This window comes from Squalius cephalus, assembly GCF_949319135.1.
Source record: "Squalius cephalus genome assembly, chromosome: 10".
NCBI lineage: Eukaryota > Metazoa > Chordata > Actinopteri > Cypriniformes > Leuciscidae > Squalius > Squalius cephalus.
In genome coordinates, this window is record NC_137131.1 from 44,543,348 (window position 1) to 44,569,581 (window position 26,234).

At 46.2% G+C, this 26,234-nt stretch overlaps 1 protein-coding gene across 1 annotated transcript in view; it reads left to right on the forward strand.

Moving 5' to 3' along the window:
* cacna1ib (calcium voltage-gated channel subunit alpha1 Ib) overlaps positions 1–16,481 on the forward strand; it is a 155,604-nt gene extending 139,123 nt beyond the window's left edge. Inside the window, exons 32-38 of the mRNA XM_079884438.1 lie at positions 411–803; positions 1,040–1,096; positions 1,803–1,949; positions 7,427–7,558; positions 8,671–8,812; positions 10,102–10,298; positions 14,055–16,481. Of these exons, the coding sequence (XP_079740564.1) occupies positions 411–803; positions 1,040–1,096; positions 1,803–1,949; positions 7,427–7,558; positions 8,671–8,812; positions 10,102–10,298; positions 14,055–14,591 (1,605 nt within the window). The 3' untranslated portion in view covers positions 14,592–16,481. The remainder of the gene's footprint in view (positions 1–410; positions 804–1,039; positions 1,097–1,802; positions 1,950–7,426; positions 7,559–8,670; positions 8,813–10,101; positions 10,299–14,054) is intronic.
* The last annotated feature ends 9,753 nt before the right edge of the window (positions 16,482–26,234 follow it).

Below are 26,234 nucleotides of genomic sequence, written 5' to 3' on the forward strand. Positions count from 1 at the left end.
AATAAAAAATAGCAAAAAATCTCCAAAAAAATTTAATTAAAAATATCAAAATGAAATAAAAGTATAATTTTAGGGCTTCGGGTCATTTTGACCCGTGAGGGAAAGATGTATTATAAATTGCGAGTGAAGGATGAGGGTTACATCAGATGTGACGCTCTTGTCTGAACCATCTGTGTTGCATGTGAGATATTCTGTTGATTTCATGGTTTTGGTTTTGGTTGCATCGGCCTGAACTGTTTTTTTTGTTTGTTTTTTACCCTTATTTAAGTGGAGATTAACACACACACACACACACACACACTCTCATATGCTCACACACACACTGAACTGGCAGTCAGACTCATGCCGGTCAGTTCTCTAGGAGAGCCTGAGTGTGATTGGTGATGAAGCTGATGTGTGTGTGTTCTCAGGACACACTGCGCGAGTGTCCGCCGGGCGACAGCTCCTCCTGTAACTCCAGCCTGCAGATCATCTCGCCGCTGTACTTCGTGAGCTTCGTGCTGACGGCTCAGTTCGTGCTGATTAACGTGGTGGTGGCCGTGCTGATGAAGCACCTGGACGACTCCAACAAGGAGGCGCAGGAGGACGCGGAGATGGACGCGGAGATCGAGTTGGAGCTGCAGGCCGGGCTGTGCTGTCTGGGCCGACCGGACCGGGTCTCGGGCGCTGGTGGAGGCGAGAGGACGGCGGGGAGCCAGAGGAACACACACACGGCTGCGGTTCACACCAGTCAGAGCACACACACACTCCGCAGGACATCACCGGACACACTCCAGCAGAGGAACCTCTGCTCACCTGCACAGGTTCAGCTCACACACACACACACACACACACACACACACACACACACACACACACACACACACACACACACACACACACACACACACACACAGAGAGAGAGACACACACACACACACACACACACACACACACACACTCATATGCTCTCTCACACACACACGCACACACACACACACACACACACACACACTCATATGCTCACACACACACACACACACACACACACACACGCACACACTACAGGACATCACCGGACACACTCCAACAGAGGAGCCTCTGCTCACCTGCACAGGTTCAGCTCTCTCTCTCTCACACACACACACACACACACACACACACACACACATACACACTCATATACATATATACTGATACACACTCACTCACTCACTCTCACACACACACACACACACACACACACATACACACTCATATACATATATACTGATACACACTCACTCACTCACTCTCACACACACACACACACACACACACACATACACACTCATATACATATATACTGATACACACTCACTCACTCACTCTCACACACACACACAAACACACACAGACACACACACACACACACACACACACACATATACATATATACTGATACACACTCACTCACTCACTCTCACACACACACACACACACACACAGAGAGACACACAGACACACTCATACTCATATACTGATACACACACTCACTCACACACACACACACACACACACACACACACACACACACACACACACACACACACACACACACACACACACACACACACACACACCACTGCACACACTCACTAATCTGTGTACTGGATATGAAAAATAGACTTTTTTGTATTATACAGTTTATGTAGGTTGATCTAACATGAACACGTCATTCTTGGATGCGTGCATGTGTGTGTGTGTGTGTGTGTGTGTGTGTGTGTGTGTGTGTGTGTGTGTGCGTGCGCGTGCGTGCGTGTGCGTGTGTGTGTGTGTGACAGGAGAACCAGTGGCTGGAGAGTGTGTCTCTGCTGATGAAGGATTCTCTGGATGGAGAAATGCAGATGATTGATAATCTGTCAGGATCAGTGTTTCATCATTACTGCTCTCCACCAATCAGACGAGACGGCAGGAGCCAATCAGGAGAGGTGAGGACACAACGGCAAATTGTACTCTTCCTAAAAACTCGCTAATTCAGGGATTCCCAAACTTTATCAGCCGAGACCGATAGACGTAACATAATTATTCTTTGAAGTCCTCCTGAGATTTTTGATTAATATTTCAATACATTTCATTGTGTGGCATTGTGAAGCACATTGATCAACTTAGTTGCTATTAAATAAAGTTGCTATTGCTACGTGTTCACGGTTCTCTGATGTCGATAATAACAATAGCAATTATTATTATTATTACTATTAGTATTAGTTTGTTTTAACTGTTATAAATTTCTATTGTACTGTAAAAATAAAAAAATATATTTGATATGTGTTCATCAGACCACAAGTTATATCGCGATTATTGTGCAGCCCAATTTATTTATTACAATTTTACATTCAATATTATTTATTAAGGCCCTGATATACTTCAAACGAAATCAAAAGAATGAAAAAATAAAATAAAGTTAGTTTGTGGAGTTTGAAACAGCACGTTAAAGTGAACTTTCCAGAAAAATTAATTCCAGCTGGTAAACGCCTCTGAACTCCCATTGGTCCTTGCTGTGATGATGTAATGGTGGGTGTGGCTCTGAGGCCCCGCCTTCTTTGAGGTTCATTTCTCCTGTTCAGTCGACTGAGGGCTGATTTATATCTATCTATATTCAATCTATTGTATAAAGTGCTGTATCCACCTTATTTTTCACGCAAGAGCAAGCGCCGCCATTTTTGAAATATAATGTGTTAGATTTCCGGTAAGCCACTTACGCTAATCGTAGTTGTATTGTGACTGTGTAGTTTTGACTGGCTAGCTAACTTTTAATATGGACTACAGACAAACTGGCATCGTCTGCACAGTTAGGGTGTGATATAACAGCTGGTTCAAGCATAAAAAATACATGCAAGATATTTGTTTTGAGCATAATCCGGAGCATAAGAACTGCATGTGTATGTGGAGCACTGTATGAGCTGCGCTGCAAGAAGCTCCTCGGCTTTGGTTAAAAGCATTATTGTAATGTGTGAACATGCTGGCAAAGCAAGTTACTTGTTATTTTTATGTTTTAGTCGAATAGTTTACAGTGTATCTGTTGCATTAACCGTTTAATCACCATTGAGCTAACTCAGCCTTCGAGCTAACGCAGCCTTCGAGCTAACGCAGTCTTTGAGCTAACTCAGCCTTCGAGCTAACTCAGCCTTCGAGCTAACTCAGCCTTTGAGCTAACTCAGCCTTCGAGCTAACTCAGCCTTCGAGCTAACTCAGCCTTCGAGCTAACTCAGCCTTCGAGCTAAATCAGTCTTTGAGCTAACTCAGCCTTCGAGCTAACTCAGCCTTCGAGCTAACTCAGCCTTTGAGCTAACTCAGCCTTTGAGCTAACGCAGTCTTCGAGCTAACGCAGCCTTTGAGCTAACTCAGCCTTTGAGCTAACTCAGCCTTTGAACTAACTCAGCCTTCGAGCTAACTCAGCCTTTGAGCTAACTCAGCCTTTGAGCTAACGCAGTCTTCGAGCTAACGCAGCCTTTGAGCTAACTCAGCCTTCGAGCTAACTCAGCCTTTGAGCTAACTCAGCCTTTGAGCTAACTCAGCCTTCGAGCTAACTCAGCCTTCGAGCTAACTCAGCCTTCGAGCTAAATCAGTCTTTGAGCTAACTCAGCCTTTGAGCTAACTCAGCCTTCGAGCTAACTCAGCCTTTGAGCTAACTCAGCCTTTGAGCTAACGCAGTCTTCGAGCTAACGCAGCCTTTGAGCTAACTCAGCCTTTGAGCTAACTCAGCCTTTGAACTAACTCAGCCTTCGAGCTAACTCAGCCTTCGAGCTAACTCAGCCTTCGAGCTAAATCAGTCTTTGAGCTAACTCAGCCTTCGAGCTAACTCAGCCTTCGAGCTAACGCAGCCTTTGAGCTAACTCAGCCTTTGAGCTAACTCAGCCTTTGAGCTAACTCAGCCTTCGAGCTAACTCAGCCTTTGAGCTAACGCAGTCTTTGAGCTAACGCAGCCTTTGAGCTAACTCAGCCTTTGAGCTAACTCAGCCTTTGAACTAACTCAGCCTTCGAGCTAACTCAGCCTTCGAGCTAACTCAGCCTTCGAGCTAAATCAGTCTTTGAGCTAACTCAGCCTTTGAACTAACTCAGCCTTCGAGCTAACTCAGCCTTCGAACTAAATCAGTCTTTGAGCTAACTCAGCCTTTGAACTAACTCAGCCTTCGAGCTAAATCAGCCTTCGAGCTAAAACAGCCTTTGAGCTAACTCAGCCTTCGAGCTAACTCAGCCTTCGAGCTAACTCAGCCTTCGAGCTAACTCAGCCTTCGAGCTAACGCAGCCTTTGAGCTAACTCAGCCTTTGAGCTAACTCAGCCTTTGAACTAACTCAGCCTTCGAGCTAACTCAGCCTTCGAGCTAAATCAGTCTTTGAGCTAACTCAGCCTTTGAACTAACTCAGCCTTCGAGCTAAATCAGCCTTCAAGCTAAATCAGCCTTTGAGCTAACTCAGCCTTCGAGCTAACTCAGCCTTCGAGCTAACTCAGCCTTCGAGCTAACTCAGCCTTCGAGCTAACGCAGCCTTTGAGCTAACTCAGCCTTTGAGCTAACTCAGCCTTTGAGCTAACTCAGCCTTCGAGCTAACTCAGCCTTCGAGCTAACTCAGCCTTCGAGCTAACTCAGCCTTTGAGCTAACTCAGCCTTTGAACTAACTCAGCCTTCGAGCTAACTCAGCCTTCGAGCTAAATCAGCCTTTGAGCTAACTCAGCCTTCGAGCTAACTCAGCCTTCGAGCTAACTCAGCCTTCGAGCTAACTCAGCCTTCGAGCTAACTCAGCCTTCGAGCTAACTCAGCCTTCGAGCTAACGCAGCCTTTGAGCTAACTCAGCCTTTGAGCTAACTCAGCCTTTGAACTAACTCAGCCTTCGAGCTAACTCAGCCTTCGAGCTAAATCAGCCTTTGAGCTAACTCAGCCTTCGAGCTAACTCAGCCTTCGAGCTAACTCAGCCTTCGAGCTAACTCAGCCTTCGAGCTAACTCAGCCTTCGAGCTAACTCAGCCTTCGAGCTAACTCAGCCTTTGAGCTAACTCAGCCTTCGAGCTAACTCAGCCTTCGAGCTAAATCAGTCTTTGAGCTAACTCAGCCTTTGAACTAACTCAGCCTTCGAGCTAAATCAGCCTTCGAGCTAAATCAGCCTTTGAGCTAACTCAGCCTTCGAGCTAACTCAGCCTTCGAGCTAACTCAGCCTTCGAGCTAACTCAGCCTTCGAGCTAACTCAGCCTTCGAGCTAACTCAGCCTTCGAGCTAACTCAGCCTTTGAGCTAACTCAGCCTTCGAGCTAACTCAGCCTACGAGCTAACTCAGCCTTCGAGCTAACTCAGCCTTCGAGCTAACTCAGCCTTTGAGCTAACTCAGCCTTTGAGCTAACTCAGCCTTCGAGCTAACTCAGCCTTCGAGCTAACTCAGCCTTTGAGGTAACTCAGTCCACTATTCTCCAGAGCTTCTCCCACACTGTCTGCTTCCGAGTCTCAGTCAGTCCCTCTCTGCCGCTCTCATCTCCCATGTGGCTTTTACTGTCTCTTCATGGCAATTACTGAAACAAGACACAGGTGTTTGTCATTTGCACTTGACCCACTTACACCGCGCTTGTCTCCCGATTCTCTCTCCCGTCACAGACCCCGCTGAACCTCGCCCCCATGCCACATTTATGTATTTCTCTTGTGTGTATTTGAGTGACACATGTGTAGCCTGATCCAACCAGACTCTCATGCATTTCATTGACAAGCGTTAACTTCCTTGTGGGTTCTCTGTTGAAGATTAAAACTATTGGATCTGCTGAGAGCCACTCTGGATCTGCCATAACCAATTGCTAGCGTTTGGTCGTGACGTATGTCCAAATCAAACTTTTCGAGAAACCCTGTGGGGAGGAGGGCCACAAAATCATGGCCACCAACAAAACTCAGCAAAGATTGTTCTTGCTCCGGCTTTAACTTCTGGATATTCGGCAGCGTTGACACAACGGACCCAATGGCTTCACTCGCATCTTTCTTTCTTTTTCATTACTGAACTACAACTCAAATGTATTCTCCTGTGTTGGCGTAGGTTTCTAGATTATTTACGCTACAAATCTGGTGCACATTCACGTTTTATTTGTATAGCGCTTTTCACAATACACATCATTTCAAAGCAGCTTTACAGAAAGTGCATGAGTCCACATTACAGTTTACAGTGATCTGTTATCAGAGGAAACTGTCTGTTATGTATTTCAGAAATGTACATATAAAGAAATCACAGTCAGCTAAAAATGTATTATTTTAAACAATGTAATAATTTAATGCAGAAACAGTGAGCTCATTGAAGTAATGAATACTTGTTTGTTAACAAATGATTATGGTGATTTGGAAAATATAGCATTGCTGCATGTTGATTCAGAGTTTGCGTCATATGAACGTCATAAGCAACTCAAACGCACAGCATATGCAGAGATGGAGTTTGTTAAACGATGCGCATCGAAGACCGTCACAACACAAAATAATTGAAAATATTCTCATAAGATGTCAGGCCACTTCTTCATTTCATTCCCACCGCGTGTGATAAACATTATCCATCACAGTGTTTAATAGTGTAGGAAACATGGCTTCTTCTACCGACTAGCGAAATGGAAGTCTAACACATTTAAAGGAAGTACGTCATCGTATTTACTTCCGCGTTGCAAAACTAGGTGGATAAATAAAGGTGAGTGACTGAAGAGCTGATGCAAACAGATCCACATCTCTATGGTCAGATGCTTTCTGAACCGCTGTTCTCTCACCGCTGGCATTTTTGCTGTATTTATTATTGTTATTGAGAGGAAAGCACACATATTTACATATTCATCTAACCGCCGCTCTCAGCAGTGAACGAGTCGGGATGTTTGTGAACAGTATATCACTGCAAAGGGGTTTCCAACTTCTTCTTCTTACCCCTCAGTGAAGAGTGAAGAATAGCTGTGCAGTGAGTATATCAGCGCCTATAGCTGTGCTAATGAATCATTCAGTGGAATCAGAACCAGAATCCCTCATGACAGACAGGCAGAACACGAGCTTATGAAAGATCACGCTTGCTCAGAGTGGCTGAAATAATCATCATGGCTGATTATATTATATGTAAGAGTAATTCTAAATGAAACGAACATGGAAAATGCGTCTAAAACATCTGAATATTTATGCATGAAGTGTGAAATCTCCTACAGTCACGATAAAAGATGCAGCGTTTCAAATCATGCCGTGACGGACCGTACTCTGTGTGTGTGTGTGTGAGTGTGTGTGTGTGTCTGTGTGTGAGTGAGTGAGTGAGTGAGTGAGTGAGTGAGTGAGTGTGTGTGTGTGTGTGTGTGTGTGTGTGTGTGTGTGTGTGTGTGTGTGTGTGTGTGCAGTAGGTCATTTGATGGTTCTGATCCCTGCATGCATCAGAGTTTGACAGCTTCCTGCGGTGTGTGTGTGTGTGTGTGTGTGTGTTTTGTAGATCCGGCTGGCGGAGGTCGAACAAACGTCTCTGATGTCGGAGCAACTGTCGGATAAATCCTCATCACCGGCTCTCACTGACATCAGCCTGGAGGACCACAGTGTGTACCAGCTACTGGACAGAGACTGTAAGGTGTGTGTGTGTGTGTGTGTGTGTGTGTGTGTGTGTGTGTGTGTGTGTGTGTGTGTGTGTGTGTGTGTGTGTGTGTGTGTGTGCAGGTGTGTGTTTTTGACTGTGTTTTCTTGTTCGATCTGTGTTTCTGCTGTCAGACTTGACTCGTGTGGAGACTCTAGACTTGCACTGAACACTTTAAAGGAACAATTCACTTCAATAAAAAGCCATCGTGTCACACTTGTGATGTTTCAAACATATATGACTGGAACAATATAGTGTTCAAAGGTTTGAGGTCTGTAAGATTTTCACCAAGGCTGCATTTATTTGAAAAAACAAACAAAAAAAGTAAATTTTGTGAAATATTATTCCAGTGTAAATCATCTGTTCTCTATGTGAATATATAGTAAAGTGTAATTTATTCCTGTGATCAAAGCTGAATGTTCAGCATCATTACTCCAGTCTTCAGTGTCACATGATCCTTCAGAAATCACTCTAATATGATGCTTTGATGCTCAAGAAACATTTATGATTATTATCAGTGTTTCAATGAATATTTAGAAATCTTTTGTAATATTATAAATTATTTTGCCGTCTCTTTTGATAAATTAATGCATCCTTCTTGAATAAAATCTTACTGACCCCAAACTCCCAGTAGTGTATAAATAATAATAATAACTCAAACTTCAAACTTCAGACTTGTAAATTGCCAAATTGCCATATTTATAATTTACTTCTAAAAGCCTTTTTTTTACATGACAATAAGAGAAGATAAGAGGCTCCCCTCTGTGTTTGGCCTGAAGGGAGCTGTCTCTCTTTATCTATTGTTTATAGCCATGTAAAAATAAAGGCTTTTTAATTTTATCAAGTGTGCCAGGGAAAACTAATTAATTAGCTTTTGCTTTTTTTTAAATCTGCACTCAGTTTGATTGCACTCAACTGATGTCCTTTTGTGTTTGTGTTTGTTTTTAATAGGGGGAAAAACTTTCTCTCTCAAATCTCATTCAGTCCTAATATGCAGCGTCACACTGTAGATAAAGCATGATAATAGTGATGAGACACAGCAACCAAAGACGTGTGCGTGTGTGTGTGTGTGTGTGTGTGTGTGTGTGTGTGTGTGTGTGTGTGTGCAGGAGGAAGAGGGCAGCGGGGGCTTGAGCACAAAAGAGGTCGTGAGCAGAAGCGAGGGATCCAGCCCAGGAAGAGGAAGACAGGAACAGGAAGTGAGGCGTGAGGTCGGAGGTCATCGGCTCCAGTCTCCAGCTCATACCGGAGGTCTGTGTGTTCTCTGTTCTCTCAGCTCTCTGCAGGGTTGTTCACACCAGATGTGTTCTTACTCTTTGAGAGGTTGTGTCGAGTTAACATACATCTTGTATTATGTTCCATTAATCCATCCAGCTTTTTCCTGTACACCCGAGCAATGCCAGCACCCTAGTAAGCATCTTGCAGCCACCTACAATACCATGGCAACAACCTAGTTAACGTCTTGCAACCAGACCAAAAACCCTTGCAAACATCCAGAGTGCCTTACCATCTCCATAGCAACACCCTAGCAACCACCCATAACACCATAGCAACAACCTAGTTAATGTCTTGCAACCAGAGCAAACACACTTGCAACCACCCAGAACACCCTACCATCTCCATAGCAACACCCTAGCAACCACCCATAACACCATAGCAACAACCTTGTTAACATCGCACAACCAGAGCAAAAACACTTGCAACCACCCAGAACGCCCTACCATTTCCATAGCAACACCCTAGCAACCACCCATGACACCATAGCAACTCCATAACAACCACCTGGGAAAACCAGGCTACCACCAGCAACACTTTTGCAACCACCCAGAACAGCCTAACAATGCCAGCACCCTAGTAAGCATCATCCAACCACCTACAACACCAAAACAACCGCATAGCAACACTTTAGAAAATGATCAGAACACCCTAGCAACACTCTAGAAACCATATTGCAAACTTCTAACTGCAACATAGAACAACCTAGGTAACATCTTGCAACCAGATCAAACAACCTTGCAACCCCCCCAGAGCGCCCTACCATCTCCAAAGCAACTCCTAGCAACTCCATAGCAACCACCTGGGAAAACCAGGCAACCACCCAGATCACCCTAGCAATGCCAGCACCCTAGTACGCATCCACCTACAACACCATAACAACTGCATAGCAACACCTTGGAAAATGGTCAGAACACCTTAGCAACACCCCAGCAACTATATTGCAAACTTCGAACAGCAACCTAGAACAACCTAGTTAACGTCTTGCAACCAGGCCAAACAAACGTTTGCAACCACCTATATCACCCTAGCATCACCTTACACTCTGTTAAAACTACTTCAAACTTTCTGGTTAGTCTTTCTCAAGCCAACATCAAAGTACTCCTGTAAAACATGATGTTAATGGAAATGCACAACGTGTCACATTTTGAAAAGATGTAGTTTTGCACAGTTAATTGAACTGAAACAGCTGTTGTGTTCAGCTGATGGTTTGTGTGTGTGTGTGTGTGTGTGTGTGTGTGTGTGTGTGTGTGTGTGTGTGGCAGATGTTCCTGGAGGAGACAGCCGGACGTCTTCACCTCTCTTCCATCTCCCAGCTGAGTTCTTCCACCCCACCACCGGTGCGATCCCCCAGGGCAGCCCAGCCACCGGAGCGGCCCCGCCCGGCTCCAGACACGCTTCTCCAGCCTCGTGGGCTTCTCTGAGGTCCCCGGGGGCCAACAGCAGGGTCACATGCTCACAGGTGAGGCATGGCACACGTTCAACATAACCAGGACTTGCAGTCAAGTGTCTAGAAGCCTAAATAAGTATGAAGGGGTCTCATGTAGACAGTCAGACTTCAAGCATTACAGGAGTCCAAATTGCAGCTTATTCTCGCCAACAGTCGTACACTTATTAAATCCAGTCATTCAAACGGGGAATTTGGCACGTTGACAACAGCTGCTCGCTTGAGACCTGTGCTTTATACATCCCTACCATAGACTGTAAATAAATATGTGTGTAGTGTGCGTGACGTCACCAGTGTTTCTGAAGAACATTTCTGAAGCCCAAAGTGGGCGGAGCCGGCCGTCGGCATCTTGGCAGCGTCACTCCCGGATAAACGAAAATGTGTAGCGAGGCGGATTAGCTGAGGTGACGTGTGCGGGAAACTCAGAAGCGAAGACCAGGAGACTAGGTTGTATCTTCAGCAGGATTCTTTATTGAGGACACGAGCTGTCGGGAGCTGAGGTCATCAAGTCTAATGCTGCGTTCACACCAAACATGAACAGAGCGTCTGGCGCGAGTGATTTCAATGTTAAGTCAATGTAAAGACGCATTTACGCGCGTCTCGAGGTCCTGCGGCGCAAATGAGGCGTTTAGCACGGCGCGGTGGACGCGAACTCGCCTCATTCCTGCGTCCAGTTTGCGCGAATGACGCGAATTCACGTCTGATGCCCGAATTAAAAAATTTGAACTTTGCCGTCTGTTGCTGCTGTCACATGGTGAAGTGATGTGATAAACTCCCGCCCGGAGTCACTCATTCAAAATGGAGTATAGCAATAGCAATATAGCAGAATATAATATTCAATATAGCAGCTAACTGAGTATCACTAGAAAATGAGTATATACTAGTGAGTATCACTAGAAAGAGCACCAACAGTGGTATCCGTACCACAGTTTGACAAACATTGATAGTTTTTCAATATTTAATATACTGTATTTAAAATTTCATATACATTTTCTAACCGAAGACAGATGGACAGATGTAGTTGGTGTCCTGATGCGGTAACTCTCGATGAATGCTCGATCAACATCAGCCATCTTGCAAACAGACAAGCGGATTTCGCCTCAGATGCGCGTAAATTTCTCTTCAAACTTTTGCTTTTTACGCTCGTCAATTTCGCTCTGGACGCGCGAATGGATTCAAAATGTTCTAGTGTCCAACTAGATGCGGAAGACGCGAATTTGATGCGCTATTCGCATTTGGTGTGTGAACGCACAGTAAGGGAACTTTACGTGGTATCTTATAGGCATTCAGTGGGCAGTCCTTAAAGGTGCTGACGTTCTTTGAAAGTGATTGATCTTACACAGCCTTAGAGGTGACCACTAAATCAAATCATCTAAAGACAATAGAGGCAATTACCCCCGACTGAAGATAATGGTACCCCCCAAACTGAAGATAATGGTACCCCCGACTGAAGATAATGGTACCCCCCAAACTGTATAAGCATCACATGGTCACAAGAACTAAGACGATGTAATCATTCACACATAGTTTGACTCTCAGTAGGAAGATCAAAGACTGACAAAACCCCTTCAATGGAAACTATATTGAAACTAATCAGTAAATCGATGCCATCATGTTCACCTTGAATGCCCAACACAGTGTAGTTCACCTTAGTTTTTCATGTGATGTGTTACAACATAAAGGACACAAAAGCGGAAATCTGCCAATCAAAAGAAAGTTTATTAAATATAAAAAGAAAAAGGGGACTGTAAACACTGCGACTGCAGAGAGTGCTGGCTGCACGACGAGAGAGAGCGAGAGTGTCCTAGATTTAAATGGCTCCTGTCAGGTGACACTAATTAACCGGTTGATTGCAGGTGAGCTACCAGGGAAACTGCAGTGAAACACAGATTAGAGCTCTCACACATAACAGATGTTATGTAAGGATGTAGAATCAGCAGATCTTAAACATATTCTTAAATTTGTAACCCTACACGTGACGCTAGACAAACGACAGCAGACAAACGGCTAGTAGTGACATCAGCGGCAATCCACCTGTCACTCAAGTGGCCACGCCCTTAATTATGCAGAACTTTAAGACTATAATTTAAACGGATGAGTTATACAAATATAACAGTTATAAAATATCACAGTCGTCATGAAGGGCAAAATTAGCTATATAGACCAAAACTACTTTTTGCACCAGACTGTAAACATGTTTATTTCTGCTGTAAAGTTGGGCATTTTAACATGGGGGTTTATGGGTAATGAGTCTCTTCTGCAGCCGGCCTCTAGTGGCCAGTGGATGAACTGCAGTTCAAGTCTCTTCAGTGTTGGCTTCAAGAGAGAGACCGGAAGGTTGCCGCTTGATCCCTACACCATTGACAGTAGACAATGGACCTTTGACTGGAAGAGACTAATTCTGATTGTGGATATCTAGTTTTCTTGCTACTAATTGGCTCAAACTCCCAGAATATCTTTTAAAGATTTCAGGACACTGCACTGGAAAACTTTTTCAAATCCAATGACTAGTTTTTCCTCAAAAGCTCACTATCAAGTCCTTGTAATCATGATATCCGGGTGGACTGGTGCACGCTCGGCTCCCTGTAGGATGAGTAAAACCCAGCAATCAGACGTCAACCAGTTCTACACGTTTACTTGCTTATCGCTTTGCTGTAGTGGTGCAACGGATCACAAAAATCATGGTCCGGATCATTTACGGTTTTTGAACAAATTCACAAATTACAAGCAGAGATGAATACTAAATAACAAAGTTACAAATTCTAATAGTAGTATTCAGATACAGAAATTAATAATTAAGCCTAAAATAACACAATTTGTTCACTGTAGAAATTAAATAAAGTGTCTTCTTTGTTAAAGCTGTATTTTAATGTTTTATCAATATTATAACACAGATAACTGTAGGAATATTAGGCTGCTGTCACTTTAAGACCGAATAAACGGACAAACATCCGGTTTCTTTCTCAACTGTTCACTAATGACATAAACGAGAGAATACTCACCGAGACGGGTGTTTAGAGATTATTTTGTGTGTATGTGTTCATTCAAGTGCAAGGAAACGCGAAAGATGAATCAGTTCGGTGTTCGAGCGCTGTCTAAAACGCACCCCTCTCTCTCTCTCTCTCTCTCTCTCTCTCCCTCTCTCTCTCTCTCTCTCTCTCTCTCTCCTCTCTCTCTCTCTCTCTCTCTCTCTCTCCCTCTCTCTCTCTTGCTCTCTCCCCCCCTCTCTCTGTCCCCATCTCTCTCTCTCTCTCCCCGTCTCTCTCTCTCTCTCTCTCTCTCTCTCTCCCCCCTCTCTCTCTCTCTCTCCCCCCGTCTCTCTCTCTCTCTCTCTCCCCGTCTCTCTCTCTCTTTCTCTCTCTCTCCCCCTCTCCCTCTCTCTCTCTCTCTCTCTCTCCCCATCTCTCTCTCTCTCTCCCCGTCTCTCTCTCGCTCTCTCTCTCTCCCCCCCCCCCTCTCGCTCTCTCTCTCTCCCCCCCCCCCCTCTCTCTCTCTCTCTGTGAACACAGATAACGCGTGAGTCTCGATTTTCGCTGCTTCTTCCACGTTTAAAATTGTTGTGTAAATTGGCAAGACAAAACTCGGCCAAATGATAAACTTTCACTCTATGATGGTTAAATTTAGCCGTTATTCTGCGAATCGCATGCGTGCCGAACCGTGGGGAGCTGATCCGTACGGATCACGATCAACTGCGATCCGTTGCACCGCTACTTTGCTTTGATCGTGGTTTGCTCCTCCTTCCAGTGACTGTTTTGTTGTTTGTTGCTGCAGACGTCCCACAGTAACTCGTCACTGGCCACGGGGAGTTCCAGAGGGAGTCTACAGACCACACTAGAGGAGGGATTCTCCTCGCCAGCAGATCCGATGCTTCCCTTAATCTGCAGAACCCACGTTCCCCCTCCAGAACGCACTCAGAGACCTCGTGCTCCACAGACTGCGCTCAACCTCCAGGCCACCAGGGGGCGGCAGAGGACTCGGAGCAGACACAGTGACTGCACAGTGATCCGACGGGACTCCACAGAACCCTCCGATGAGGATACAGGAGTTAGACCCGGTCCGGCTGGTAATCCTGAACAGTTATCGGATAACTTGAGTAGCTTCTCTCTGACGTCTCTGCACCCGCCCGACTCTCTGGCGCCACCGCTGGCCAAGAAGTGCAACAGCACTGGGAGTTTAGTGGTCCAGAATAAAGATGGGAGATGCTTAATCGGATTCAACCCCTGGACTGAAGCGACAAGTGAGGAAACTGAGACTGAGACCAAGACGTGTAGACAGACTGTGGGTTCTAGTTGGCGTAAGAACAGATGAAATGCGCGTTTTGCTCCAGGAATGGGACGATGTATGATCTGTTTTCTGGACTCATCTCCACTTGACACAAATCTGATTATAAACCAGTCAAAACTCGGTTTCGGTTCTTCTTCAGGTCACACACTGGACGCCTCAGAGGAGATGCAGTAGACATGGAGGAGCGTTCTGCAACATCAGCTGAGGAACTCTTCTCTCCCACCAGCCGGAGCGTGTAGCGGACTCTAGGACACACTGGGCGTGTAGCGGACTCTAGGACACACTGGGCGTGTAGCGGACTCTAGGACACACTGGGCGTGTAGCATGTGACGCACTCAAACGCAGAAAGCTGATGTATGAAGCCACGGGTGTGTCATGTCGAAATGGGTTCTGTACTGTGGTTACGAAAATCATTTTCTTCTTTGGCATTTTTGTCTTGCGTTCCAGTAAAAGTGAGACACTGGCTATGTTTACATGCAACCAAATAATCCGTTAGCAATGGGATTGATGGCTCAATCGGACTGAATAGCCTTCATGTGAACAGACCCTTAATGATCCGATTGAGCTCGATCCGAATGAAATGCCGATCGTATTGAAAGAAGTGGTTTATTCCTTTTCTAATCCGATCGAAAGATCATGTAAACACTTGATCGGATTGAAAACCGAAACTGAAAGGACTGCGCATGTGCAATGATGTAGAAATAGCGTAATGACGCGGGTAACGAGCTGTTATTCTGTTTAATAAAGTGTCATAAATTCTATAATCCTCCTTTCACTCCTCATCGTGTGTGAAGTGGAGCAGGACAACGGCCCACCAGTGCTCGCTTCAGACTCTCATCCACAGACGACTGGTTTTGGGCATTTTTACTGCGTGATAAACATAAGTACAACGGTTCATATGCGCATTTACTCCAAATTATGACCAGAAATGGATAAATATTAAATAACTGCGGTTTAAAAAAATAAAGAACCAATGTAGGAGAATAATTATTATGCGCAAACCGCAGGAAACTCTGTATATCCGTGCAGTGTGCGCATGTCAAAAATATATTCCGATTTGAATCTTGTGTTTATAAACGCACACATCAACCCGATCACATGTTTAGCGTTCATGTAACACTACGCTCGGATTTATGAATCGGAATGAATTCAGTCCGATTGAAACAAAAGTTGTAAACATAGCCACTGTGAAGGATAAGACTTGTTTTCAGAGAATATCAGTTGAAATTTGCTGGCAAATTGTCTTGTTTAAAGCATAAAGTTGACTAAATTTAGTATTTGTTTGTATTGTAAGACATATCTCTGAAGGATGTTTAGATACTAGTACTGGGAATCAAGCAAAAATATTGAACAAGACGAGGTGCGTCTGAAATCTTATACTAAGTACTGCATTTGATAGGAAATGTACTTAGAGAGTATTTAAAATGAAGTGTGAGTCAAAGAAATTCGGGTATAATACATGCCATGTTGTCATTAGCTGTGTTTCCATCCAATGTTGTGAATTTAACTTGTGCACAAAATTGGAATATCGCATAAAACATTTGCGAATAAAGTAGCGTTTCCATCCCACGTGTTCAAGAGAACAAAATCGTCACTTCCTGGGAAATTGGCACTAAATATCAGTAATAAACTGTAAGTTTCTGCAATTGGCTGTTTCTCCCTCCATCATAAACGAGTGTGTCTCAGAGCGTCAGACGAAACACAGTAAACGCTGTCATGTTCTCTAGCGTTCGGATGCTGGTGTTCGGGAACACACTCGTGTGTGTGAGACGCTTCTGAGGGAATTACACCAAATCATTCTGATCACACACTTTCAGAAACACCAAACCAACATTAGAGACGCTGCGACGCCATTGGTCCGCTGGTTACTCCAGTTATCCAATCACAGGCAAAGTCACAAAGTTATTGTTGCACATCGAGGGATTTATTCAGTTTCCATCTTAGTTTGTGCATGTCTTCTTATCGGATAAATGCATCCTCCTCAACTGAGCGTATAAGGTTATGCACACTTTTAAGTGTTTCCATCCATGGCTACTGTCGCTTCACTGCAGTTCAAGCTCCTCTCCCGTGGCCTCATGGGATATTAGTGTTCATCAGATGTGCACAGAATCTCGCCGGAAGTATTAGGTCCTTCGGCTATGATTCTGTTTTACAAATTAGGACATACATTAGGGAAGTAGGTCTATTTTTCATACTTTTTCTGTGTAAAAACCAAAATGGAAGCAGGTAAAAGATAGTTTGGTACCTATTGATATTTCCTTTCTTTTTGAAGACCATCTGAGAATGAACGACAGACTCAACAGAAGCATGATCACGCTGATTGTTGCTCTATAATGAAGCGTATAATAGAGATGTGTTCGGTGGTGATCGCGTGCAGTGATTCTGGCATGACGTGAGCGAGGCAAACAACGGCGTCTTTCGCTTGTAGGAGGATTGAGTTTAGCAGCCGCCCACTGATCATTAGTGTGCTGCTCACTGATGAATGTGTGATGGTCGTTAGCAACATTTACTTCAGGGTTTGTTTTTGAATGTTCTGTGTTGCTAGAATAATGACGGCAGAGACAGAAACATGAGCTCTGATCTGAAAGCCAGAACACATCTTCAGGGTCACTCCTCAAGAAACTCTGAGTCGTGCATTGGAGTTGGTCTGACATTTTTCATCAAGTTTCATCATCCAACAGGGTAAAACCTGATTCTAAGCATGTACGTGTAATTCATGGGCGAGATTATGCTAATTATGATTAGCTGTGCAGCCTATTTACAAATGATTGGAAAAATCAAATCTGAAGATTACGAAGCATCTGTAAATCTGGAGAAGAGTTTTTGGGAAGGGCCGTTTTATGCACCATTTACTCCAGATGTATTAATCATATGAAAGTGATGAATGAAGGCCAGTGTGTGTGCTGTGTACTGTTTGTGTTCATTAAAGTATTGCATGAGCGTTTCATTTCGGTCTCTGGTGAAGGTCGAGTGAAGATCCCTATGTAGACGGCAAGGTCGCACACTAGGGTTCGGATCAGAGCGGATGTTTGTCTCTGGAAAACGAGCTCGAGAGATGATGTTCTTTAATTTTAAACGTGTTTAATTTTTAAGGTATTGGGTGAAATGTCATTCTTTTACTTTTGCATTTTGTAGTCTCACTAAAAACAGAACATCACATTTGGAGGATGACGAAGTCTGAGGCCCTAAACACACACTCTTCCAGCTATACGTGACATTTCACTCATCAGTTATATGCATTTATGCAAGTTTGAGTTGTAATTCCAGCATTGCCGTCGTCTTCTTCTTCTACGGTCAGTTTTCTCCTCCAGATCAAGAATCTTATATATATATATATGATTTTTCATCTCCAGTTGAACAGAGAAATGCTCTATCAGAAACTTGTGTGTGTACGGTGATGTTTCTGCTGAAGCGGAGGCAGATCGGGGAAATGATTCTGCTGATTTGTTGGTAAAGGACTCTCAAAATGCACATTAATTTGCATGATTGCATTTGAATTCATGTAGTCTTTTAGTGTCCTTATTCCAAATCTCTTGCTGGATCTATGAGAAAGAATTCGGAACATTTTTGCATTCAAAATGTGACTTTTTAAAAAATATTTTGATGATATATGATAATATACACCTCCAATATTTATGGATTTGCTCTGAAATGTTGCATCTTTTCATTGTTGCTAGAAGAAAATTTAGTTCAAATAATCGAGGCATGTTTTCCACTCTCTTTGAATGGAAAAATATTTAATTATATTCATCAGTTGAACAATACATAGTACTAAATAACAATATTTAACTCTATTTTTACTGAAACATGTTAGAGCCTGTTAAATGGCACAGATTTTGAAACAATGAAGCATCTAATTGAAGTGAAGCGTTCAGAAGTCAGTGATTCATGTGAATGAACTCGATCAGTGTGTGTGTGTGTGTGTGTGTGTGTTGTGAGACGAGGGACGGGTGTGAAACTGGCCAAATATAAAGCATTTAAAACCATCGCAATATTTACTTATCTTGATTAATTTTTTATTGCCAATATTCTGTACATCACGCAGCCCCATGTCAGAGTTTAACATTAATTCTGAAGAGTGTAAAGCTGTAGCGTTTCATCATCACAGTGTTAATAAAGCGTGTGGATGTCGTAGAGTTTCAAGGGTCGAGGAACGGGTCGGTCGGTGTCGTCTTCAGTGATCTCTGTCAGAATCTCCCGTGTCTGAGTGTGAGTTTAGCGCGTGTCCGTGTCTGAGTGTGAGTTTAGCGTGTGTCCGTGTCTGAGTGTGAGTTTAGCGCGTGTCCGTGTCTGAGTGTGAGTTTAGCGTGTGTGTCTGTGTCTGAGCGTGAGTTTAGCGCGTGTCCGTGTCTGAGTGTGAGTTTAGCGTGTGTGTCCGTGTCTGAGTGTGAGTTTAGCGTGTGTGTCTGAGTGTGAGTTTAGCGTGTGTGTCTGTGTCTGAGTGTGAGTTTAGCGTGTGTCCGTGTCTGAGTGTGAGTTTAGCGTGTGTGTCTGTGTCTGAGCGTGAGTTTAGCGCGTGTCCGTGTCTGAGTGTGAGTTTAGCGTGTGTGTCCGTGTCTGAGTGTGAGTTTAGCGTGTGTGTCTGTGTCTGAGCGTGAGTTTAGCGTGTGTGTCTGTGTCTGAGTGTGAGTTTAGCGTGTGTCCGTGTCTGAGTGTGAGTTTAGCGTGTGTGTCTGTGTCTGAGCGTGAGTTTAGCGTGTGTCCGTGTCTGAGTGTGAGTTTAGCGTGTGTGTCTGTGTCTGAGTGTGAGTTTAGCGTGTGTCCGTGTCTGAGTGTGAGTTTAGCGTGTGTGTCTGTGTCTGAGCGTGAGTTTAGCGCGTGTCCGTGTCTGAGTGTGAGTTTAGCGTGTGTCCGTGTCTGAGTGTGAGTTTAGCGCGTGTCCGTGTCTGAGTGTGAGTTTAGCGTGTGTGTCTGTGTCTGAGCGTGAGTTTAGCGCGTGTCCGTGTCTGAGTGTGAGTTTAGCGTGTGTGTCCGTGTCTGAGTGTGAGTTTAGCGTGTGTGTCTGAGTGTGAGTTTAGCGTGTGTGTCTGTGTCTGAGTGTGAGTTTAGCGTGTGTCCGTGTCTGAGTGTGAGTTTAGCGTGTGTGTCTGTGTCTGAGCGTGAGTTTAGCGCGTGTCCGTGTCTGAGTGTGAGTTTAGCGTGTGTGTCCGTGTCTGAGTGTGAGTTTAGCGTGTGTGTCTGTGTCTGAGCGTGAGTTTAGCGTGTGTGTCTGTGTCTGAGTGTGAGTTTAGCGTGTGTCCGTGTCTGAGTGTGAGTTTAGCGTGTGTGTCTGTGTCTGAGCGTGAGTTTAGCGTGTGTCCGTGTCTGAGTGTGAGTTTAGCGTGTGTGTCTGTGTCTGAGTGTGAGTTTAGCGTGTGTCCGTGTCTGAGTGTGAGTTTAGCGTGTGTGTCTGTGTCTGAGCGTGAGTTTAGCGTGTGTCCGTGTCTGAGTGTGAGTTTAGCGTGTGTGTCTGTGTCTGAGTGTGAGTTTAGCGTGTGTCCGTGTCTGAGTGTGAGTTTAGCGTGTGTGTCTGTGTCTGAGCGTGAGTTTAGCGTGTGTCCGTGTCTGAGTGTGAGTTTAGCGTGTGTGTCCGTGTCTGAGTGTGAGTTTAGCGCGTGTGTCCGTGTCTGAGTGTGAGTTTAGCGTGTGTGTCCGTGTCTGAGTGTGAGTTTAGCGTGTGTGTCTGTGTCTGAGCGTGAGTTTAGCGTGTGTCCGTGTCTGAGTGTGAGTTTAGCGTGTGTGTCCGTGTCTGAGTGTGAGTTTAGCGTGTGTGTCCGTGTCTGAGTGTGAGTTTAGCGTGTGTGTCTGTGTCTGAGCGTGAGTTTAGCGTGTGTCCGTGTCTGAGTGTGAGTTTAGCGCGTGTGTCCGTGTCTGAGTGTGAGTTTAGCGTGTGTGTCCGTGTCTGAGTGTGAGTTTAGCGTGTGTGTCTGTGTCTGAGCGTGAGTTTAGCGTGTGTCCGTGTCTGAGTGTGAGTTTAGCGTGTGTGTCCGTGTCTGAGTGTGAGTTTAGCGTGTGTGTCTGTGTCTGAGTGTGAGTTTAGCGTGTGTGTCCGTGTCTGAGTGTGAGTTTAGCGTGTGTGTCTGTGTCTGAGTGTGAGTTTAGCGTGTGTGTCCGTGTCTGAGTGTGAGTTTAGCGCGTGTGTCCGTGTCTGAGTGTGAGTTTAGCGTGTGTGTCCGTGTCTGAGTGTGAGTTTAGCGTGTGTGTCTGTGTCTGAGCGTGAGTTTAGCGTGTGTGTCTGTGTCTGAGTGTGAGTTTAGCGTGTGTGTCTGTGTCTGAGCGTGAGTTTAGCGTGTGTGTCCGTGTCTGAGTGTGAGTTTAGCGCGTGTGTCCGTGTCTGAGTGTGAGTTTAGCGTGTGTGTCTGTGTCTGAGCGTGAGTTTAGCGCGTGTCCGTGTCTGAGTGTGAGTTTAGCGTGTGTGTCCGTGTCTGAGTGTGAGTTTAGCGTGTGTGTCTGAGTGTGAGTTTAGCGTGTGTGTCTGTGTCTGAGTGTGAGTTTAGCGTGTGTCCGTGTCTGAGTGTGAGTTTAGCGTGTGTGTCTGTGTCTGAGCGTGAGTTTAGCGCGTGTCCGTGTCTGAGTGTGAGTTTAGCGTGTGTGTCCGTGTCTGAGTGTGAGTTTAGCGTGTGTGTCTGAGTGTGAGTTTAGCGTGTGTGTCTGTGTCTGAGTGTGAGTTTAGCGTGTGTCCGTGTCTGAGTGTGAGTTTAGCGTGTGTGTCTGTGTCTGAGCGTGAGTTTAGCGCGTGTCCGTGTCTGAGTGTGAGTTTAGCGTGTGTGTCCGTGTCTGAGTGTGAGTTTAGCGTGTGTGTCTGTGTCTGAGCGTGAGTTTAGCGTGTGTGTCTGTGTCTGAGTGTGAGTTTAGCGTGTGTCCGTGTCTGAGTGTGAGTTTAGCGTGTGTGTCTGTGTCTGAGCGTGAGTTTAGCGTGTGTCCGTGTCTGAGTGTGAGTTTAGCGTGTGTGTCTGTGTCTGAGTGTGAGTTTAGCGTGTGTCCGTGTCTGAGTGTGAGTTTAGCGTGTGTGTCTGTGTCTGAGCGTGAGTTTAGCGCGTGTCCGTGTCTGAGTGTGAGTTTAGCGTGTGTCCGTGTCTGAGTGTGAGTTTAGCGCGTGTCCGTGTCTGAGTGTGAGTTTAGCGTGTGTCCGTGTCTGAGTGTGAGTTTAGCGCGTGTCCGTGTCTGAGTGTGAGTTTAGCGTGTGTGTCTGTGTCTGAGCGTGAGTTTAGCGCGTGTCCGTGTCTGAGTGTGAGTTTAGCGTGTGTGTCCGTGTCTGAGTGTGAGTTTAGCGTGTGTGTCTGAGTGTGAGTTTAGCGTGTGTGTCTGTGTCTGAGTGTGAGTTTAGCGTGTGTCCGTGTCTGAGTGTGAGTTTAGCGTGTGTGTCTGTGTCTGAGCGTGAGTTTAGCGCGTGTCCGTGTCTGAGTGTGAGTTTAGCGTGTGTGTCCGTGTCTGAGTGTGAGTTTAGCGTGTGTGTCTGTGTCTGAGCGTGAGTTTAGCGTGTGTGTCTGTGTCTGAGTGTGAGTTTAGCGTGTGTCCGTGTCTGAGTGTGAGTTTAGCGTGTGTGTCTGTGTCTGAGCGTGAGTTTAGCGTGTGTCCGTGTCTGAGTGTGAGTTTAGCGTGTGTGTCTGTGTCTGAGTGTGAGTTTAGCGTGTGTCCGTGTCTGAGTGTGAGTTTAGCGTGTGTGTCTGTGTCTGAGCGTGAGTTTAGCGCGTGTCCGTGTCTGAGTGTGAGTTTAGCGTGTGTCCGTGTCTGAGTGTGAGTTTAGCGCGTGTCCGTGTCTGAGTGTGAGTTTAGCGTGTGTGTCTGTGTCTGAGCGTGAGTTTAGCGCGTGTCCGTGTCTGAGTGTGAGTTTAGCGTGTGTGTCCGTGTCTGAGTGTGAGTTTAGCGTGTGTGTCTGAGTGTGAGTTTAGCGTGTGTGTCTGTGTCTGAGTGTGAGTTTAGCGTGTGTCCGTGTCTGAGTGTGAGTTTAGCGTGTGTGTCTGTGTCTGAGCGTGAGTTTAGCGCGTGTCCGTGTCTGAGTGTGAGTTTAGCGTGTGTGTCCGTGTCTGAGTGTGAGTTTAGCGTGTGTGTCTGTGTCTGAGCGTGAGTTTAGCGTGTGTGTCTGTGTCTGAGTGTGAGTTTAGCGTGTGTCCGTGTCTGAGTGTGAGTTTAGCGTGTGTGTCTGTGTCTGAGCGTGAGTTTAGCGTGTGTCCGTGTCTGAGTGTGAGTTTAGCGTGTGTGTCTGTGTCTGAGTGTGAGTTTAGCGTGTGTCCGTGTCTGAGTGTGAGTTTAGCGTGTGTGTCTGTGTCTGAGCGTGAGTTTAGCGTGTGTCCGTGTCTGAGTGTGAGTTTAGCGTGTGTGTCTGTGTCTGAGTGTGAGTTTAGCGTGTGTCCGTGTCTGAGTGTGAGTTTAGCGTGTGTGTCTGTGTCTGAGCGTGAGTTTAGCGTGTGTCCGTGTCTGAGTGTGAGTTTAGCGTGTGTGTCCGTGTCTGAGTGTGAGTTTAGCGCGTGTGTCCGTGTCTGAGTGTGAGTTTAGCGTGTGTGTCCGTGTCTGAGTGTGAGTTTAGCGTGTGTGTCTGTGTCTGAGCGTGAGTTTAGCGTGTGTCCGTGTCTGAGTGTGAGTTTAGCGTGTGTGTCCGTGTCTGAGTGTGAGTTTAGCGCGTGTGTCCGTGTCTGAGTGTGAGTTTAGCGTGTGTGTCTGTGTCTGAGCGTGAGTTTAGCGTGTGTCCGTGTCTGAGTGTGAGTTTAGCGTGTGTGTCCGTGTCTGAGTGTGAGTTTAGCGTGTGTGTCCGTGTCTGAGTGTGAGTTTAGCGTGTGTGTCCGTGTCTGAGTGTGAGTTTAGCGCGTGTCCGTGTCTGAGTGTGAGTTTAGCGTGTGTCTGTGTCTGAGTGTGAGTTTAGCGTGTGTCCGTGTCTGAGTGTGAGTTTAGCGTGTGTGTCCGTGTCTGAGTGTGAGTTTAGCGCGTGTCCGTGTCTGAGTGTGAGTTTAGCGTGTGTCCGTGTCTGAGTGTGAGTTTAGCGTGTGTCCGTGTCTGAGTGTGAGTTTAGCGTGTGTGTCTGTGTCTGAGCGTGAGTTTAGCGCGTGTCCGTGTCTGAGTGTGAGTTTAGCGTGTGTGTCCGTGTCTGAGTGTCCGTGTCTGAGTGTGAGTTTAGTGAGTGTGTCCGTGTCTGAGTGTGAGTTTAACGTGTGTGTCTGAGTGTGAGTTTAGTGAGTGTGTCCGAGTGTCCGTGTCTGAGTGTCCGTGTCTGAGTGTGAGTTTAGCGCGTGTGTCCGTGTCTGAGTGTGAGTTTAGCGTGTGTGTCCGTGTCTGAGTGTCCGTGTCTGAGTGTGAGTTTAGTGAGTGTGTCCGTGTCTGAGTGTGAGTTTAACGTGTGTGTCTGAGTGTGAGTTTAGTGAGTGTGTCCGAGTGTCCGTGTCTGAGTGTCTGTGTCTGAGTGTGAGTTTAGCGCGTGTGTCCGTGTCTGAGTGTGAGTTTAGCGCGTGTGTCCGTGTCTGAGTGTGAGTTTAGCGCGTGTGTCCGTGTCTGAGTGTGAGTTTAGCGTGTGTGTCCGTGTCTGAGTGTGAGTTTAGCGCGTGTGTCCGTGTCTGAGTGTGAGTTTAGCGCGTGTGTCCGTGTCTGAGTGTGAGTTTAGTGAGTGTGTCCGTGTCTGAGTGTGAGTTTAGCGTGTGTCCGTGTCTGAGTGTGAGTTTAGCGTGTGTCCGTGTCTGAGTGTGAGTTTAGCGTGTGTGTCCGTGTCTGAGTGTCCGTGTCTGAGTGTGAGTTTAGCGCGTGTGTCCGTGTCTGAGTGTCCGTGTCTGAGTGTGAGTTTAGCGTGTGTCCGTGTCTGAGTGTGAGTTTAGCGTGTGTGTCCGTGTCTGAGTGTCCGTGTCTGAGTGTGAGTTTAGCGTGTGTCCGTGTCTGAGTGTGAGTTTAGCGTGTGTGTCCGTGTCTGAGTGTGAGTTTAGCGTGTGTGTCCATGTCTGAGTGTGAGTTTAGCGTGTGTCTGTGTCTGAGTGTGAGTTTAGCGTGTGTCCGTGTCTGAGTGTGAGTTTAGCGCGTGTGTCCGTGTCTTGAGTGTGAGTTTAGCGTGTCTGAGTGTGAGTTTAGCGTGTGTGTCCGTGTCTGAGTGTGAGTTTAGCGTGTGTGTCCGTGTCTGAGTGTGAGTTTAGCGTGTGTGTCCGTGTCTGAGTGTGAGTTTAGCGTGTGTGTCCGTGTCTGAGTGTGAGTTTAGCGTGTGTGTCCGTGTCTGAGCGTGAGTTTAGCGTGTCTGAGTGTGAGTTTAGCGTGTGTGTCCGTGTCTGAGTGTGAGTTTAGCGTGTGTGTCCGTGTCTGAGTGTGAGTTTAGCGTGTGTGTCCGTGTCTGAGTGTGAGTTTAGCGTGTGTGTCCGTGTCTGAGTGTGAGTTTAGCGTGTGTGTCCGTGTCTGAGTGTCCGTGTCTGAGTGTGAGTTTAGCGTGTGTGTCCGTGTCTGAGTGTGAGTTTAGCGTGTGTGTCCGTGTCTGAGTGTGAGTTTAGCGTGTGTGTCCGTGTCTGAGCGTGAGTTTAGCGTGTCTGAGTGTGAGTTTAGCGTGTGTGTCCGTGTCTGAGTGTGAGTTTAGCGTGTGTGTCCGTGTCTGAGTGTGAGTTTAGCGTGTGTCCGTGTCTGAGTGTGAGTTTAGCGTGTGTCCGTGTCTGAGTGTGAGTTTAGCGCGTGTGTCCGTGTCTGAGTGTCCGTGTCTGAGTGTGAGTTTAGCGTGTGTGTCCGTGTCTGAGTGTCCGTGTCTGAGTGTGAGTTTAGCGTGTGTGTCCGTGTCTGAGTGTGAGTTTAGCGCGTGTGTCCGTGTCTGAGTGTGAGTTTAGTGAGTGTGTCCGTGTCTGAGTGTCCGTGTCTGAGTGTGAGTTTAGCGTGTGTGTCCGTGTCTGAGTGTCCGTGTCTGAGTGTGAGTTTAGCGTGTGTGTCCGTGTCTGAGTGTCCGTGTCTGAGTGTGAGTTTAGCGTGTGTGTCCGTGTCTGAGTGTGAGTTTAGCGCGTGTGTCCGTGTCTGAGTGTCCGTGTCTGAGTGTGAGTTTAGCGCGTGTGTCCGTGTCTGAGTGTCCGTGTCTGAGTGTGAGTTTAGCGTGTGTGTCCGTGTCTGAGTGTGAGTTTAGCGCGTGTGTCCGTGTCTGAGTGTGAGTTTAGCGCGTGTGTCCGTGTCTGAGTGTGAGTTTAGCGCGTGTGTCCGTGTCTGAGTGTGAGTTTAGTGAGTGTGTCCGTGTCTGAGTGTGAGTTTAGCGTGTGTGTCCGTGTCTGAGTGTGAGTTTAGCGTGTGTGTCCGTGTCTGAGTGTGAGTTTAGCGTGTGTCCGTGTCTGAGTGTGAGTTTAGCGTGTGTGTCCGTGTCTGAGTGTGAGTTTAGCGTGTGTGTCTGAGTGTGAGTTTAGCGCGTGTGTCCGTGTCTGAGTGTGAGTTTAGCGTGTGTGTCCGTGTCTGAGTGTCCGTGTCTGAGTGTGAGTTTAGCGTGTGTGTCCGTGTCTGAGTGTCCGTGTCTCAGTGTGAGTTTAGCGCGTGTGTCCGTGTCTGAGTGTGAGTTTAGCCCGTGTCTGAGTGTGAGTTTAGCGCGTGTGTCCGTGTCTGAGTGTCCGTGTCTGAGTGTGAGTTTAGCGTGTGTCCGTGTCTGAGTGTGAGTTTAGCGTGTGTGTCCGTGTCTGAGTGTCCGTGTCTGAGTGTGAGTTTAGCGTGTGTCCGTGTCTGAGTGTGAGTTTAGCGCGTGTGTCCGTGTCTGAGTGTGAGTTT